At 39.9% G+C, this 19208-nt stretch overlaps 1 protein-coding gene across 16 annotated transcripts in view; it reads left to right on the top strand.

Annotated features, from left to right (window-relative positions):
• The window catches only part of dst (dystonin), a 95277-nt gene that overhangs the window by 8643 nt on the left and 67426 nt on the right, over positions 1 to 19208 (top strand). For 14 of the 16 annotated variants that reach the window (XM_068567221.1, XM_068567218.1, XM_068567216.1 and 11 more), the window contains 4 exons: positions 9884 to 9945; positions 12277 to 12366; positions 15354 to 15431; positions 16594 to 16686. In XM_068567221.1, the coding sequence (XP_068423322.1) occupies positions 9884 to 9945; positions 12277 to 12366; positions 15354 to 15431; positions 16594 to 16686 (323 nt within the window). Of the gene's footprint in view, positions 1 to 9883; positions 9946 to 12276; positions 12367 to 14114; positions 14194 to 15353; positions 15432 to 16593; positions 16687 to 19208 lie in introns of those variants that run through there. The other 2 variants (XM_068567230.1, XM_068567229.1) reach the window with 2 other exon arrangements.

Below are 19208 nucleotides of genomic sequence, written 5' to 3'. Positions count from 1 at the left end.
GGGTATCGTAGCCAGCAGGGCCAGTCAGCTGTGGTGTACGGCTTAAACTCCCTGACTGGACTCTGAAGGGATCATATGATGTAGCATCATTGGAAATCTGTAGCTGCTGTCTTCAGGCAGAGGAGCGATGAGACTCAGCGAGCTTCTATCACTAATTATCTGCGATTAGTTTTTACATGCTACATGTTGATTTTGGAGCAATATTTGATTATTGTTCGCTAGTGAACAATGAACTTTGCAAAGAATGGTAAGGCATTTTTGTTTCATAATTTGACCAAAATTTGACACAGAAATACTATGATTTTAGTTTGTAGTCTTATTTGAATAATTTGACCTAACTAGGTGTTAACTTGCTTTTCTTATGAATATTATTCTGCACATTAACCCGGGACTTTTAGGCAACGCTGGTAGAAACTTGAGATCAGCTAGTGGGCTAATCATTACCCCTCAACTCATCTACAACTCTGTTTCCATCAGCTTTGTTTACATCAGAATAAAAAACAAGCGCTGACTGTTGAAGCAGAAAAAAGCTATCAACATTCATTTACTAAAGGTCAGTTTAAGACAAAGGATGGTGGAGAGATGAGTAAAATGATCGTTTTCATGATAAGATTGACAAAAAAAATGTCAAATGTACATGAGGGGAAAGTAAGTTACATCTTAGGTTGTAGAAGTTATTGCAAATAATACCATTGTAAGAAGTGTATGTGAGCTTATAACTGGAGGATAAGACTTATAAATAAATCTGATACAACGAAACAAATTAGTTCTCAATGTACACTTGTCTTCCCAGTAATGGAAATGGTTTATAACTGTATTTATTCAGTTATTTTGGCATAGGGCGCTGTCTAAATGCTGGAAAAAATCACTGTTTTCATTGTGGCTACTCTTATTTTCAGATGACGGGAATACCCTGTGCCCTGTGCCTCTGTCCATGTGATGCATAGAGAATAACAGGGAGATATTTTCATAACAATTTTATAAAGAGTAACCAACAAACATAACCAAACAAACCAGTAAATAGCCAGAGGCTGTGAAGTCATTAAGTAAGACACAGAATGGTCTTTGTCTCACCAAATCAAGATGACGATGCATTTTAACTACTTGTTATTTATTATCTGTGCTGTTGAGTTGGTCTTTATGTGGGAGCTTGTCACTGGTTGTCTGCTATAATTCCAGGGTGACTGTCAGCTGTCAGTTTCAGAGAAGAGATAATAACTGTAGGAAAATTATGCATTAGTGGTAATCAGTGAGAGTCATGTAGTGTGTTACAGTGTGCACTCATTCACCACCATGTGATGCCTTACATGACCTTTAATATCAGATCAGAGAAATGCTGTGTGAAGTTCTGAATTGTGTTTGAAAGAAAGGCGAGATTAGCCATCAGCATAACAATCTCCGCTGACTGGATCATGCATGTCGTTCTTATTGCTGTGGCTGTAAGAAAGAATGCCACACTAATTAGGCATTAGCGTTAATAGTACACTAAACAGAGGATTTGCTGCGGGTCAGGCTGAAATTCAATGCAGGCTTTACAAAAGACTGTAAACTTGAGGAATGAGTTAAAGACAGGGTTTCTGAGACATACAAGAGTTCACTGGGCAGTGGCTGTTGGGATCACACTGTTCCTGCAGAGCCTGCTCGGCAGGCCGTCAGCAGGAAGAGGCTGCAGAGTTTCCACACAGTTGTTAGTTCTCTGACATCAGGAAAGATTTAATGGATTAGACATTTGGTGGTTCAGACAGCTCTTTTTGCAGTTGATTTAGTTTTTAAGGTTGCCAAATGGCACAAATTATTTCATCAGTTTACTTGAAACCAACTAAACCTGTTTGGGGTATTGACAGACATGCAGATAATAAGCAAATACATTTTTTTGAAGTTCACAAACATTTATTTTCAGGATTTTTGACCTGCTTTTCTATGCTATCGCACAGCTTTTTAATATACTCAATTATTGTCAAATACATTTTGGTCAAGTGGTCTTGAAAAAGACTATTACAAGAAGAAAATTTCAACAAAATGTATTAAATAGTGTAATAGCTCATGTTACATCAATAAAAATACACTTTAGCCATGGAGTACTAACCACTCGTCACCCAATATCTGTATCTGCTCAGTAATAGTGACATTAAAACATACATAAAGTGTATTATGTTAAAGGAGACGTTGAATCTGTCTGTGAATGTGAACTGACAACTGACTCAGACATATACAACTAATTGACCGATTCACTGTCTTAAAGGAGAAGACGTCTCACATGACAGGCATAGCCAGTCTTTAGGATGCCGGCTCTGTAAGCTGTGTGTTGTACATAAGGGTGTGGTCCGGCTGTGAATCATTGCGGCTAACATTATGACTTAATCTCTCATAACAAGAAGGATTTCTGAAAATACATTAAGGAAACATACTATTATTAAGGTCCAGCGGTTTACACATGTATTATCTTGCTTTATTAAACCCAGCGACAAGTGAGAGAGCATTGTGTTTTTTGCACAGTCACTGCCTTTGTCCATCCTCCTGGGCCGTGCCCAGCCCAACCCCTCGGCTGTATGTCGACAGCCCACTCATCACATTCAAATGGCCTCGTAGCCCCCACACACAGCATGCTTCCTCTATGGAGACTGTCTGCTCTGATACAAAAGACACTTTGTTTTTAGGGGAGCAGCATCCAAGTTCCAGAGACTTGTTCATGTGTCAAGTTGATGGTAGTGACACTCTTTTTGGCTTTTCATTGAACGTCAAGGAGACTTAGGAGGGGTCTCTACCCACTAAACTCAGCCCACAGTTAGCATTTTGTACTGAATATTGTGCATGCAGTTGGTCTACTGCTGCCGACCAAATATCCTCCACTGTTATTAAACTATTTATTATTTAGAGTGGCAGTTTATTTCCATGAGGAGATTATGAGAAAAAAAAAGATTTGGATTGGCATATTGTGCATTTAATAGTTGGACAATTGAAACTAACTTGTGAACAGATGTGATTTAGATTGTATAATCACTAGGTTATCTAATCATCAAGGGTCATTTTACAGCTAGTGCATGTGCTAAGTGCTAATGACTAATTAATGCATTACATTTTTGAGACAGTGTCCAGCAGTGGTTTAATTTTACAGGTTTCTTTCAGAGTGGATGTTTTTCTAAGATAGATGAGTATGTCAGTTCATATCGGACGTGGCGTTTCTGGTTGTTTTTCTGTTATGGTCCAGCAGTTTGAAAAGGTTTTATGTGGTAAACTAAATGTTAAAAAAAATAAAGCCTTCTCCAAAAACACAGTTTAATATCCTGCATGTACTTTTGCTAAAAACACAACATTGCTCTCGTGGCCAAGCCCTTCATTAATCTAATCAATAAGCTTCATCTCAAATGGACAGTGTAATCCAAACCGGCAGAGCTCTCAAAAAGCTTTTTGCTGCTCCAGTCTTTTGTCTGTGTTTTAATTTATTCTTGAATCATATTTTAGTCTTACTTGTATCATTTAGAAATATACATGTATTGTCTCGCTGGAATACATTTGATTAATATTGCTCATGTGTTTTATAAAATATAACTGGAATGCAGTCCGTTGCAGTTTCATTATATATGTGTCCGAGTGTCTGAGTGTGTGTCACTGCTGTATTTCTAAATGTTGTATTTACGTGCTGTCATGGTGATGGGAAGACTCGCATGAGCTGAACCTCATTCCACAGCTTGGTTTAGCTCCTATTGCATGAGCTCATCTTGTCCCACCCGTGACTCATGCTCCTGAGCCTCCTCCCTTCTCCCTTCCTCCAGCAGCACCACCCTTCTCTCCAAAATGCTGCAGATGCTGGGAAGCAATCCCATACTAGCAGAGGAAACTGATTCATCTGTTTCATAGGGGGCCAGGAAACGAGTAGCTCCATTTGCCTTTTGTGTTGACGCGAAAGCTTTAGAACCATTGCTGTACTCGTGACTTGTCTGGTATCAGCCATGACTTGTTATAAGTGTGATCAGAGAGCGTGTAGTGTGACCACACAATAAGATAAAATAGATGAGGAACATTACGATTGTAAACGTTTCCATAAAGACGTGCTGGACGCCAACTGATCGAATATCTTTCAGACAGACTGTGTTGAACACATCAGCAAAGTTTCAGGGATCTGTAGAATCTATTTTCAAGGATCATTGAATCGGTTCTGCCAGATGGCACATAATTGAAACCCTACAATTTAGGCTTGGCTCAAACCACTCTGCATTTTTGGAGGCCAACCCAGAAGTCGGCGTCGCACTGGTTCCATTGGATTTTGGATGATTGTAGAAAATAAACTCTGGGGCTAAATAGTTTGTACTTGCATGTTTTATTCAGCAATAAGCGCTTCTCAAATGAACACCACTGTTTACATTCTTAAGGCGTAAATACGTTTGGCAGTAAAAAGCTCCTGTTTTGAACAAACTACATCACAGTCCCATGACTTAAACGTCACCACCACTCAGCATGTTTGCCGTGATGACATTTAATGTCCCGGACAACCTCTGTAATCTAATTTAGCCAGTTGTTAGCAACCACCTTTTTTTAAGACACGTAAACGCTTCCAAACTCCAGAAATCCAGCAATCCTTAATTACGCTCGAGCAGCAAGGCAACCGAAGACATATCTCCATGCTGCTTGTTTGGTCGTTACTGCAAAACCTCACCTCGTCGAGTCCGCCACTTGTCGCAAGTTAGTTTCTTGGTCACCCCACTAAACAAGTCACAGTTCTTTGCAATGGTAATGAAACACATAGAAATGGCCACCACCCTGACCATCATGCCACAGTGATTTATAAGCAAATGTCTCCTCTCATTCTGTTTCTATCAACTGATCCAGATAAATAAACAGTGTAGAAGGGTAAAGTGGAGATACAGTTAGATTCAAATGGATGATATTAAACACTTTGCACAGATGCACAGATATTGTTGATTTTATCTTGGTAAACTTAAGACAAAGGCTGATTTGAAGGCTTGGCAACCAGTAGTTACTGAGCTGTGCAGTAACATATTTCGTATGCTGCCCTGCCCTTCTGAGAAGACTGACTGCAGTATTCTCACTTACAAAGAATGACAAAAATGCACCTGCAAGTATCTCCCCCTTTACGTTTCAGTTACACTTGTTTTTTTGTTTACCACCTATCCGGGTGCCAAGTTCACAACATGCCTATTAAAAAGCAATAGAAGGAGGAGGTAGCCATATCGAGCTGAGTCATGGTTTCAGTGGGCCTCTGTGCATTACAAATCCCTAATGTGTCATAAGGATGAACAGTTTAGGTTGCTGCTGATGGCATTTTTACATCTGCTGAACATCTTAGTATTGTCACTGTTAGCATGATGTTAGCATCAAATCTCACAGAGATGCTAGCATGGTTGCAGAGTTTGCTCATTTTACAAAAACATAATTTATGTTCCCATTGAAAAGGGATTGAGACAAATCACGACGTCGTTTTAGACTGAGCATTTTCTTCGGTACTGGAACAGTGAACAATGTGTTTTGTATGTGGATCATCTTGAGAAAGCCCTTTAGTACCTTTTCGGAGTGCTGCAAACATTTTAATTTTGGCTTTTTATAAGGCAGGATCAGACATTACACTGCTGTGCGGGATACTCGTTTGGTTTCAGTTATTCATTTTGTGTCATTGTGTGCAATTTTTTATCAAAGTGATAATGTGTTGACTTGGCTCAAGTACACAGTGATGCACACCTTTAGTTCAATATCTCCTCCACTGCTATGCAACGGACGGCCTTGTACTCAAAACAAAGCGAAGGTACACATGCCTTTGCTGTCTGAGGTGGTTGTGACACAAGAGATGTGAAATGAAAGCTGTTACCCAAGAATGTTTAGCGAGTCCTTGTCACAGGCTGGAAGGTTTAGTCTTTATGTCTGTTTTGATTTCTCTCCCATACGAGGTCAAGAGGATTACACTGGCTGGATTTTGATTGCTCGGACTTTTTGACTTTGCTCTGCTCAGAATGTGAGGATATTTTAGGCATTCTGACGTAACAAGATGCCAAACAGCGTTACCGGCCCCGTGCGCCAGGCATTCTCAGGAAAACAATAATTTATTTGTTCTCTTGTTCAAAGAAGCTTGAGAAAATGTAGTCATGAACGCGTGAAGTGGTGTGTAGACTGTTCTGCTGCTCGTTGCATTTCCAAAAATCTGGTTGTGTGTTGTTGCAAGTAGTTTGCTAACTAACCATTCATGCAAACGCTCAACCAGTATCATGTCTGAAAACTCTAGTTTTTAAGTATATACAGTCAATACTGGCCAAACTTATATTAACATCAGATAACCATTCCTTTTGGGGTGGAAAAATGACATTCCCTAACCAAAAAAGATGATGATACAGACATACGTATACCCTACACCACAAAAGGCAATTTCACCACTTCATCGGTCATGTATTTGTTATCTATAGAGAACTGAAGAAAGTCATCTAAGTGGCACAGAATACAGTATGTAGCCTGCGGTTGCAGGGGCAGCATGGTTTAGGGTTGTAGCTATTTATAGACATGCACATGTGCTTTGCTTAGGTCTACAAATAGGTGTCTCAGTAGTTCCATGCTCTCTCTTTTAATGCTGTGGTGGACTCTAAGCTCGCGCTGAGCTCAGACTGTACACAGGGTTTACACAAAACGTTTGATTTGATATAAAACCGGCCACTGTGTGTTCCGGTTTCAGGGGCGTTTGCTGTTATTGTTCTTTGAGTGTGCTCGTACAAGCTGCAAATAATTACAGAAGACTGTATCGTAAATGTTAATTGCTACTTTATTAATACTGGTTTAACTTTCTCTCATGGTGCACATTTGCATGTCTTAGGGTTTGACGACTAGCCCCAGGTTTTTAAATGTCAACAAGTTCAGATGTAATATGAAGCAGTTAGAGAAGCGGTTAGTCAGGCTCTCGTGATCCTTCAAACATCAACCCATTAAAGTCACAGATCACAAGCGGTTGGTTAAAACATATCTAAACTGTTCTTAAACCTCTGATGGACATTAATCTGAATTAAAAACAAAAATATGAAAATACCATGAGACAATTTTTGCACTATTCCTTTAAATACTTAAAGCGATAGGATGTAGCTTTACTACTGTATAAATAACTTATCCCCTTAAATATAAAACAATTGAAACTATAGCTCAAATTCCACTCTTGCTTAATAAATGTTAACGGTCAATTTGATTTTTATTAGGAAATATTTGATTTAATATAACAGGTATGTGTGTTTTGTTAAACTTGCAGTTAACTGCCAGAATAACTTTCCCAGGAATGTTGTTTTGGCTCGCTGGTAAAAATGGATCCATTTGGTATGGCTGCGTGAAAAATGCATTCTATTGGGCATTTGATACATAAGTTATTAGTGAGACAGGAGACATATACATGAGCTTTTTGGGGACGATTAGCCGTAGTGTTAAACTATAGCTGTTTAACTCGCTGGCCAAGAAAATCAAATATATCAAATGTATGAAATAGTTAAAGGTATTGTAATCACATAATTTATTAGCTGATAAAGATCACGAGAATGAATGTTTGACACAAAGCTGGTGTGTTGTCAAATAATTTATGACTACTGTTTTAAAGTCCAATATGTTTAGGACTAATACAACTTCACACTCACTTTTTATTCTCATAAGAACCTCAAGAGGGCACCAAACTATTAAACACACCCTCACTTTTTGGATAGCACAGCCACAGAAATAATGTATCTCATTGTATATTTAAACCTGCTCCCTAGTTCTGAGTCTATTGACTGTTTTCTGTAATATGTGCAGTGTGTGGAGTGCAGGTGCTTCTTGTTGACCGGGCTTGGTAGCTGGTGGACGAGGCACTCTTTCAGCTCCCGTCTGCTGCTTTGAGCTGGAGAGTTTCCTGGAATGCTCAACCAATATATATTGATGTGCTTCTAAGGAGAGGTTTATATATTATGCAGGGAGGGATAAGATAGGTGCGTTACAAACCAAATTAGTCTCCCACCGCAGGCAGCACTGCTTCAACCCTTCTGTGATTCAGCTGTACAGCGACACATCAGCAGTAACACGGCAGCACTGTCAGGCTACTTTCCTTAATTCTTTGGATTTGTCTTTTTAATATAAGTGGTGTTTTTGTCAGAATGTGATGTGATGTGTTGCTGCCCTTTTCTGATGTTTGGCTTCATGTCAGGCCTTGATCTATATTCGTAGACGATCATACAAAATCATTGTCATATCAACCCACTTTCTAATTCTCTGCAGCTTTTACACATGCACTATTTTTAGATGGACTAAATGTAGGATTCTGCAGAGAGTGCACTCAGGGGCTCGTCAGGTACGCGGGAATGCAGGGTGATACAAAAGCCAACATTATATTTGTTGTATCTTTTAATATTTCACTATTACCTGTAAACTTTAAATGCATTTCTGCTTCACTCAAATTTCACATCTTAAGACAGGAAAACTTACATTTTCTATAACTGTCTTAGATCATAACTGATATGATCAGTATAATAAGAAAACAAATACAAAATTATACTAAAATCATAAAACTAAAAAAAGGTTAGATTAATGATAAAATATAATATTGTGTGTGTTGCATTATGGCGGGTGGTGATTGTTATTGGCATGGATGTGTTCTCAGTTGTTTCTGCTGAAGTATAAATGATGGTACATTGCTTTTAAATTGCAGCTTGAATAAACTTGCTTATGAAACCATCCGCAAGGAACTTTTCTTCTTTTTTTCTAAGAAGCACAGATTTTTTTTTTCCCCTGTGGTTGAGTGCCGCTGCTAGACAAACACTAAACTGCGTAGAAACTCTAAATAGTGAGTAGCCATGGAAAACCTGACGGGACTCGTTCTGGATGCTCGATGAGAACGGGAGCTCTGCTGCCCTAGAGGCTGGTAGGCAGGCAGGAGAGAAGCAGGAGACTGTTTCTGCTTCCTCACTCGCTCGTCTTAATGGCTTCCGTCTACCTGAACCGCGATCCTCTGGACGGTCCTCAGGAACTAGTGCAGAAGATGAAGTACCTGCTTAAGGCTGAGAGGGAGCACAGAGCTCACCTGGTAACTCTAATGTGCTGCATGGGTCAGTATTTATCATATGTATCTTCTTGTCATTTCCTTGAAATGTTTGTCATGTCTAAGCGTGCTCATTTCAATAGTGGGTAAGATATCCTCGGGCAGCTTCTTCTGTCCCTGCGGATTATTAAAGAGCAGCGGTTATCTGGGTTTTTAGTCATGTGGTCGATGTTCAGAGACATACTGACCCTCCACAGTGTTGTTGTCATTAGTGGAGTAGATGTGACCTAGCCAGCAAATCGTTGGTAATGTTATTGATTGTACATGTGAGTATTTTGGTGTTCACCGAGGACGATTTAGAGGAGTTGTGTCAGGATGCAGACTGGAACTGCCTCCTGCTCTGCTCTGACACTGGATAGAAGCTAAGCTTAAGAAAGACTGCAGCAACCAAACAAACAAGTTGTTCATAATGTAAGACACAAATGCAAGTTTAGTTTTTCTCTACTGTAATATTGCTACTAAAAAAGTATTGATTTTGAGAAAAATGAATACAAATAAAATGTTCCCCTTGAAATGCATTCATTTAGTTTCACATATGCCATGTGGCTGCAGGAAGTCTAGTTGCTATGGTCTTAGGAAAGAAAAAACAAATAACATGGTCAAGAGCGTGCGGGAGAGAGTGATGTAATTTCAAAATGACATCCTTCGTTTTAGCAACTGTGTCTTGTGGTCTTCATATATCCTCTCTTGTCTACATCACTTTCATTTAAACTATAAATCTAAAAAAACATTACACAAAGCAAGCAAAGTATATGTAAAGCTCACAAAATGATCTGAGCAATGCTTTAAAACTTAAATGTGGAAAGTAATTTTTTTTGTTTCTTCTTCTCTCTCCCTCAGATGAAAGAGACAGAGTGCAGAAGAAGACATTTACAAAATGGATAAACCAGCATCTGCTGAAGGTAAGAACTAATGTCTATTACCATGCCAAAATGAGAGTTTATGTGTGTAAAAACTGATCTCATTCATCTGTGTCCCATGGAAACTATATAATACAGAGGTGAAACCTAAATAATAATAAAAATGCCAAGAATCAGCAAACCATTTTCCTCTTGGATAAACAATCCATGAGAGAAAGATTGGCAGTGATAACAATTAGCACTCGTCATGTTAGGTCCCAACATGCTGACATTCCTCCCTAGATATTATTAAAGCCGGCTGAAAGTCACTTAGCATGACACGTGCTGTTGCTCTGCTGCAGCAACAGGTTGCATTTGTTGGCGGGAATCTGAATTTCTTACTGTGGTGTTTCATGTGTTTGTGGAAATTAATGACACACTTTAGCAGACAGACAAGCACCGGCAAATCTCATCTAATCTGCCTTTGTAAAAATGAATCACTCCGACAGTCATGTGTGATGTTTTACTTTATAGGATTCATATATTGGTGGTGCATTAAAAATCTCACTCATTTATTTTATGTTAGACATAAACATTGAGTAGTGAAATATATAAATTAAGGAAAATTAATTAATGAATTTGAAATTTGGTACCGATATTAAGCATTGGTTGATGCCATGAGTCCTGTTTATTGGATATAATTTAGGCAGCGAGTGTCTTTACTAAATAAAATAAGGATGGAAAAATATTGCCAAACTAACAGAAACATTTAAAGTAAAAAATAAAAGAAATCAGCGACCAAATGTTCAACAAATGCAATGCCAGAAGTACCATTTGCCAAAAAACTAGGAGAGCAAGGAGAGTTTGAGAAAGCCCCTTCTTGCAAATGCAGAACAGCATGACTTGTATCTATACGTCAATGCAAATTGATTTTCCACGCTCGCCGTGTGTGTCTTGGGATGGTCGTGGTCACTAAGCTGCTGACTCTGGTGCTACCTCACAGCAGGTCAGAGTTCACTTATCCAGTAGACATTTATGGTTCCCAGATACTGAATCCTACAGACTTGGATGACCTCCTCACTTTTCCTTGATTGTCATTATTCGGTTAGCAGTTGAGGTTTTTAGTGACAATTCTTTTCAGGATAAGTTGTATTAAGTTTGGTGAATCCCTGATTTTTTTCTTCATCACGTCAACGTTTCAATTTCTCTGTTATTTTGGTAGATTAACTTTCTATTAGCAATAGCTGTACTTTGTGTTTTGTGTAAATGTTAGCATGAAAACTCAATAAACTAAGATGGTGAACATTAGACCTGCTAAACATCAGCATTAGCCGATTTAAACAAGACTATTAACTGGTAACATTACTGGTAAGACTGTACGGCTGCCCAACGCATACTTTTTTTCATCAGGAATGAAAACAAAGCGTCAGAGTGCGTTAGCATGCTACATGACATGGTGGGCCACTTGTTGCCCCCAACCCAAGTTGTAGTCATTGTTTTGCTCCTGAGGGGATTTTTGTGTTCATTGACCATTATCTGCAAAGTGTGATGTGGGGCTATAAATCTGTCCCGAGAGGTCACGCTAAAGGTCAGTAATTACTTAATGAGGATGGGACTTCCTGAAGATCAGTGCTGCTGACAGGATCTATCATGGTGTGTGATGTTTTCAAACAGGAATGATTTTATTATTTCCAAAATGAAAAATCATTAGACAGCTGCATGAGGCCCAAAGAAGCTGCTAGCTCCAGTGCTGCCTGAAGAAAATTCAGTGCAGCAGTGAAATATAACTCATGCAGTGGCGGTGCAGAGGAACAGAAACAAGTGTATAAAAACACTAAGCTCTGTATTGTAGTTGTACCTGTTGATCTTGAGTTTGTGGTTTAATTAAAATATTTGCATTTTATCTTATGTGCGACAGACAGATTTCAGACTTCTTTTCGTAAAGTCTGTTTTCTCCATGATACATCCGAGGTGCTGAGTAATAGTTGGGGGATCTGCGCTGTTGACCCAATAACATAAGGGTGCAAGTCTATTTTGGCTCCACAGCTGTGGCGGCTATCTGGGATTACAGTGCTGAAAGCCCTGTGTGAAAGCAGGTCAGCGGGCAGCAGGGTGATTTTAGAGGCGCGGTATTTAGGACAGGAAGGAGAGATGGGCCCGCTGGAAAGAGAAAGCCCCGGACCGGAGTTGCTAAGTGGCTCGCTTAAGTGCTAAGATAAGGTGTCGCAATGACATCCTGTGAGTTTTATGCTAAATTCATTTCAGTCTTGGGGGAACAGTGAGGAAGTTTGTTGTAAATTGTGTATGATTTTCTAAACTTGGGTTTTAACTTGCATTTTTTTTTTTTTTTTTACAATACTTGCTCACCATTTCTTTTCTTCCTCCTGTCCTTAGGTACGAAAGCATATAAATGACCTGTATGAAGACCTACGAGATGGACATAACCTGATCTCACTGCTGGAGGTTTTGTCTGGAGACACATTGGTGAGTTGTAAAGTTTTAATGTCCATGGTCAGGGTTTCATAAAGAGAAAAAGAACTCAAAACAAAATACAGATGAGGTTTTGATCCACGTGGACATGTTGAATGATCCTATTTCCAGTGAGATAAGCCTTTTGAAATCAAAAGACTTTCTGAAAAGAAAGAAATCTATTCCTCTTCCCGTAGAGCATCATGACTGATGTACTTGCCCTGCGTCCTTCTCACTTATATAACTGATGGCAGGAGGGATTCTTGGGATTTAATGGTCTGTAATCAGATCTGCTTTGACTTTGCATCTACCTAAATGAAGTCGCGTTTTAGGAGGGATTTGTATGCAAGTTATCAACATATCAAAAGACTATTTTTGTTTATTTTTCCTTATTCCTTCTGGGATGTATATGAAACTGACTAATACGTTTGTGATTTGTTATGTTGTGCTACTAGATGTTAATAAAAGGGAGGTACAGTATGCCATGCTTTACTTTTCTTTTGATACTTAGGGATGGAGTTAGGGTTAGGTTAGGCTTTGTGCCACTCAATATGTTGCTCAAGTAGCCAGTAACTTGAGTGGGATATCGAATCATGTGATTAGCCATTAAGGTTGCTGTCTCTCAGTCAACCAAATGTAAACAAGGAAAAACAATTAGAAATGAAAGCTAGCGCTCTTTAGTCCACTGGGATTTCTGCCGATAATAAGTCATTAATAAAGCTAACAAGCCTTTTTAACGCACTAACTGCCAAAGGCTACCTTTATTTTGTGTTCTTCATTCCGACCCCTGTTCACCAACAAGCGCTCACCGTAAAATTTGAGCTGGACAATATAAATAATAAGGATAAATACACTCAAACGGTTGTAAAATCCAAGAGCACAGCCCCAAATAGTTACCTGTCATTCATATCAGAATAAGCGTCATAAACTTTGAACATGTCAAATCCAATACAGGCTACATTGACTGTGTTGTAAACAGTTTGAACTTTTGACCTTCTGGAGACCAACATGGCTGCACTTCTTTGTATAACATTTGTGTCACGTCCTTTTTGAGAATGCTCTTTTGCAAATATTAACACAAACATTACTGCACCTGACAGTCAGCCAACATACAAACGTGACATCGTTTCTCTAAATTGCATTGTGATGAAGCAATATTACTTTGTGAGCAGTGTTTCTGCAAGTGCAGGAAACTGTGCCGTTACGGTGATTAAAACACAGCTGCAGTGATCGCCCGGTCAAAACTTGGATTAACTAAGAAGTTGATGTCTAGTTCAGTGTGTGTATGGCTCCTATCCCTTAGGGCACGTAGCGGCTTAGTGTATAGCTGTAGCGCTCTGGCGCAGCTACTTAGGCGCTGTTCGTTATCCAGCTGGCTATCTGCAGTATTATTTAATTTCTCTGTTAACATGTCATTCTTTAATTTTAAAGTATGTTAATACAGTCTTTGTGCAGTCCTGAGCTCCATAATCTTCTCATACTGTGTTGTCCCTTTCTGTATTTAAACTGCATGTATTCCTGTGTAAGGAGCCCCAGCAGTTACTCCTCCTCCAGTGTGACTAACTTTCATCCTCTTCAAGCTATCTATTTTCTGTTTACATCCTATTTCCCTTCTACTTTCCTCCTCTTCTGTTGTCCACTCTGTGATTGGTTTCCGTCCATTGTCTAACTTCCTTTTGATTTGGCCGCTGTGTGTGTCCATGTCTTCCTTTCTTCCCCATGTGTTGCCTTTTCGGTGATAAGCCAAGGGAGCGTGATTTTCTGAAGACATTGCGGTTGGTGAGTGGGACAGAAGCATGTGCAGTTGAGCAGCATGGAGACACGGTGGATGATGATCAGGGGGTACGTGTGGCCTGCCCCTCCACCTCCTTTTAACAAACTAATTCACAGGTGTGCCGTGGCCCGTTAACAGGAGTGTAGAAACAATCCCACGATATGATTTATTTTTTTTGTAGACTTACGAAATGGCTTCAGCAGATATTGTAGTTCTTCTATATGCTTATAGAGTAGTGTTTCCCTTTTCCCAATTTAGCTAAATTTGTGATTTCTGTGCAACATTGTTTTAATAATCCCACTTCTTTTGATCAGCAAACAATGTCAGAATCCTACATGACAGGATGACACTGATGATGCAGTGAACATTGTGCACACGATTTAAAGACCCAGGCATCTTCATGCTCAAATGTCTTTTTGAACATGCATCAACTATAAATTTGGCCCACTGATATAAAAAGGTGCAATATATTGAAAGTAAATTGTCCATAACGCTTGGGTTTTTAAATCCACCTCACTAGCTTTGCTCATCAATCAGCCATGCAATCAAAGGGCTCTGAACCTTCGTGAGCATCAGGACATTTTTCATCTGCCGCTTTTGAGTATGCTTTTAAGTATTCTGATGCCTCAAGAGCTCCTCATAAGTGTATGAAAGCCATTGAATGAAAGCTCTGGGGGATGGGTTACCGTTGCTTTGCTCTTGAGATGAGCAGGGTTCTTCCCAGCTTTTATCAACTTAGAAATACGGCTGATCGTGGCACGCGTCTTTTGCCGCTGCTGCATCCTGGCTACAATGCATTTTACATTTCATCACCTTGTGCTGTGGCCCCTGACTGTCCACATGCATTTGCCACAAGAGATTGGATTATTTCTCGAACGATGACTCATTCTTCCATCTTTTTTTAAATTATTTTATATCTGGTGTCTACAGCACATCAAGTTCCCTTTAACTGTTACTTGGTGTGTTATTACATGTTAAGGGCAAATGTCTACAGATGTAAACGGTGGAAAATGTTCTGTATATGCACAGATTTTTGAGAAAGGGCCACTCTTGTTGTGGGTAGAGTTTTTCTTGTGTGTTCTTTGAAGTCTTTATCTCACCAGAATGGCAGGTAAGAACCTGGATGCATGTCCTGTGTCCACCATGCTACTAATCATATGTTAAATGTGTTCTCTGATATTGAGAAAAGTCCAATTACGCTACATGACTTCCATCTTTATGTCCACAGCCTCGGGAGAGAGGAAGGATGCGCTTCCACCGACTCCAGAATGTACAAATAGCACTGGATTATTTAAAGAGGCGACAGGTACGGATCAATATAAGCGCTCAAACTCTTCTTCTGTCAATTCGAATGAATTTGAGCCAACATTGCTAATTTATTGTCATAAATAAATAAACCTTTAAACCGTAAGAAAAAACTGAAAATCCACATAATTAATTCAGAATTTTCACGTTTGGATAGCAAATGTAGCAGCCCATGTTTGCAGTTGCATCATATTAAGAGAGATGTGTTCCCTTGTAACCAATAAAGCAAACAAATGCAAGCAAAGGCACATGTGTCATTAAAGTGGGAATGCAAGCGGCACACTTTTTCTGAATATCTGGCCTCTAACACACAGTGCCACATTGTGTGGGACAGCCCCATTCAGAGGTTATTACCGGGACACCGCCTGTTCTCCAACATCACACACTGTTGGACTCGTGGCATTTATCATCTTTATTGGGGAAAATCAAAAATCAGCTCCCACGACTAGTAATTGCATCGTTTAAGGAGAGCTCACTACAAATCCCATCGGTGGGGTTTCAAAGAGCTATGATCGCCCTCCCCTCCCCCCAACACTCAGGATGTGTTGAAGAAGACGACCTTGCTCAGCCGGAGCCAGATGTGATGTAAGACTTGAGACAAAGGAAACATAGATGGTCACAAAAGAGTTGATCTATTGTTTTTGCTGCAGTACACACCATATTATTGCATCATCTATTGTCTTTAAACATAAAATGATGTGTTAAAACCTCCTCAAATCTCCCCCTGCAGCGTATTGATTGCTGTCATAAAAGATGATCAAACTGGCTTTAGACGAATAGATTACCTGCTCTATTAAATAAAATACGTGTTTGGACTTTGCTGTATGATCCACATATTTTGTCTGTTTGGGGATTTTTTTTTTCTGATATGAGGAAGATAAAACAGGCCGATTTGCTTTTTAGCGTTGTTGGTTTCCCTGTGGTCTCAAATGGTCACAACGTAGCAGCTCCCTGACATAATATAATGTGTACTGCGCCACCTTGTGGTGCTTGTTACATGACAGGCAGACAAATCAAAATAGACAAAAGTTACCGTAATGTTTAGTACTTGTTTAGTACACAAAGCCATGCAAAGGTAAATGCCACAATGTAGAAACTCAAGAGCAGGATTTGAACATTTGGAAATATCGTAAATATGCTAATCATGTGTTTCCTGTCATCAGGTCAAACTTGTAAATATCAGGAACGATGACATCACAGACGGCAACCCAAAACTGACCCTGGGATTGATCTGGACCATAATTCTGCACTTTCAGGTCAGCGTTGTCACCTCAAGGGATGTTAACCTTAAACTTTAAACATCTTTCTTGATGTTGAGCCTCATATTCGAAGGCATATTTTTTTTCAACACACACACACACACACACACACACACACACACACACACACACACACACACACACACACACACACACACACACACACACACACACACACACACACACACACACACACACACACACACACACACACACACACACACACACACACTTCCAAAAGTGGATGTTTCTTCTTTTGACCACAAGGTGTCAAAGTTGTGCAGCATACATACGTTGTGCTGAATGCTGTGATTGCAGTCTTACTCACTGGAGATGACGGTGATGATATATAATGTTAGTGTTTACCGGGCTGACTTGACAAGTTAACATCATGTAGCTCCTGGTTTTTGTATCTTGCATGTTTTAATGAATCTGTGTTTAAATGCAAACGGCAATGGCTTAAAAGTTGCTTTGACTTGTTAGTGTGAAATATTTTACGATATGAATATTGTATTTCCAAACAAACTTTGAAGTGTGGAGAGTTGTGATGATTTTCAAATGTCCTGGTACTTTAGTCTGGGTTGATATCACTTCCTGGATGTTCTCTTTGGGATTATTTGTCATTTTATTGCTAGAGCGACAACAACGTGGGTTAGAGAGAGAGTGTGTGTGTCTGTGTGTATGTGTGCATGTGTGTGCGCGTGAGTGCTCACACATGCCGGGAGTATCCAGGTGCTCATCAAAGTGTCTGTCAAAAATGCAATCGCATGCAGAAACTTCATACTTGAACTACTTTTCTCTCTTCCCTTCCCTCCGTCTCTCTGGCTGCTGCATGGGATTATTGATGTATTTGGCACACGCCACATGACTCAGCGGCTGGTCGACATTGCAATAGTCTTTCACACTTGCAGCTTTAATAGCAAATTCTATTAGAACAATAATGCATCTGTCAGACTGACGCCCTCAATGAAATTACGTGGGATGAAGTGGTTAATAGTCATTTTGTCTGGACTCGCTGACAGGTAGCTTCGGTGAGGGTGCCAACACCTGCTGCTGTTTGTCTCACGCAAGCCCTTGAGCAGCGATGGGCCTGTTTCTTCTTGATTTCGAAAGATAGCAGCGCCAGAGAAAACGCCCAGGCTACATATTGGACTTCATTATATAACCACAGCTGACAGCAGATTGAAATGCATGAACTATATTTCTTAAATTATGATAGTTGATTTAAGGGCATATTTTTTTTTTAGCTTTTGTTATTGCTCCAGGGTATTTTATTATTTATATTATTAATATTTTGATATTATCACACAGAACTGCACTGTATGTTTGACCTCAGTTATCTAGCTTACAGTTGGTTCACTGTTTCCCAGTTTAAATGTTGTTCCGTTGTTTCAGACTCTCTCCTTTGTGTGATCATGTCTGTGCAGATGAGAAGGGGATTTCATCACACAACGCTGTCACTATTCTTCACAACGTGTTGTATTTTCACCTGAAACATGGTGTTGAGTGTGATCTTTATTTTAGCATGCAGCCGGTGACAACACACCACCATTGTTCTCTGGTATTTCTCTGCCTGTTGGTCTTGTTTGTTTATTTTACCCTGATTGTCACTTGATTGGTTGTCACTGCCTCTTTATCTGTTGCTCTTTGCACAAACACAAGCCGTGGGAGTGAATACATTGAACCGTGTCGGCTGTCAGGTGACTTCGACCTTCAGGGAAACTTCAATCACTGTAAGCTGACAGTGGCACAATGTTATTTTTAGCTGGGCTGTGTGGTGCCATTATATTTACCTTTGAACCCACTGCTTGATTGTCTTTTGGTCATGTTATAAACATATAAATAGATTCCTCCACAGTGGACTTGTGCCCCGCGCTGTCAGACCATGTCATGTTGTTGCAATGGTTTTATGTGGTGAATCACTTCCTGGTCAGAGCGTTTTGCCCCCTTGTGAACTGCAGTGGTGGTGATCTGTTGAGATAAAAGTGTTTGTTCAAACCGTTGGACTTAACCCCCACCTCTGGCTCCGCCATTGTCCGTAGCTTGATTAATAGACAAAGTGAAAGCACTTTGTTGTCCAGCTTGGATTTGCCTCTGCTTCTGTTGCTCTCGTTGACCTACGCTGTTCTGTTTTTCAAAGCCTTTCCCACCGGCTGGGACTCTGTCTGGCTCACGCAGCCAAACTTGCTGAGCCAAAATTTCTCACAGCATAATAGACGGGGCCATCAGCTGGCATCCACTTGCAGTTTAAACCTTGTCCTCCCGCCACCGCTTATTACAGACACAAATATTAGGAAACATACAAGGCAGCTGTGACGTGCACATGTTTACTGTGCAGACTAAGCAGACTAAAGCCAGCACAAAACAGGTCTGTCCACTAGTCTTTCCCACTCTTGCACAGCTGAGAAATATAAGCACACGGGCTGTGTCTGTGAGTGTGTGTGAGTGTGTGTGTGTGTGTGTGTGTGTGTGTGTGTGTTTGTGTGTGTGCATTTATGGCGTTTGTGCTGGATTAGCAA

This window comes from Clinocottus analis, unplaced genomic scaffold (assembly GCF_023055335.1).
Source record: "Clinocottus analis isolate CAN_PGR_092001 unplaced genomic scaffold, fCliAna1.0.p SCAF_8, whole genome shotgun sequence".
Taxonomy (NCBI): domain Eukaryota; kingdom Metazoa; phylum Chordata; class Actinopteri; order Perciformes; family Cottidae; genus Clinocottus; species Clinocottus analis.
The sequence above is the reverse complement of the archived record's forward strand: the minus strand, read 5'-3'. Positions and strand labels throughout refer to the sequence as shown.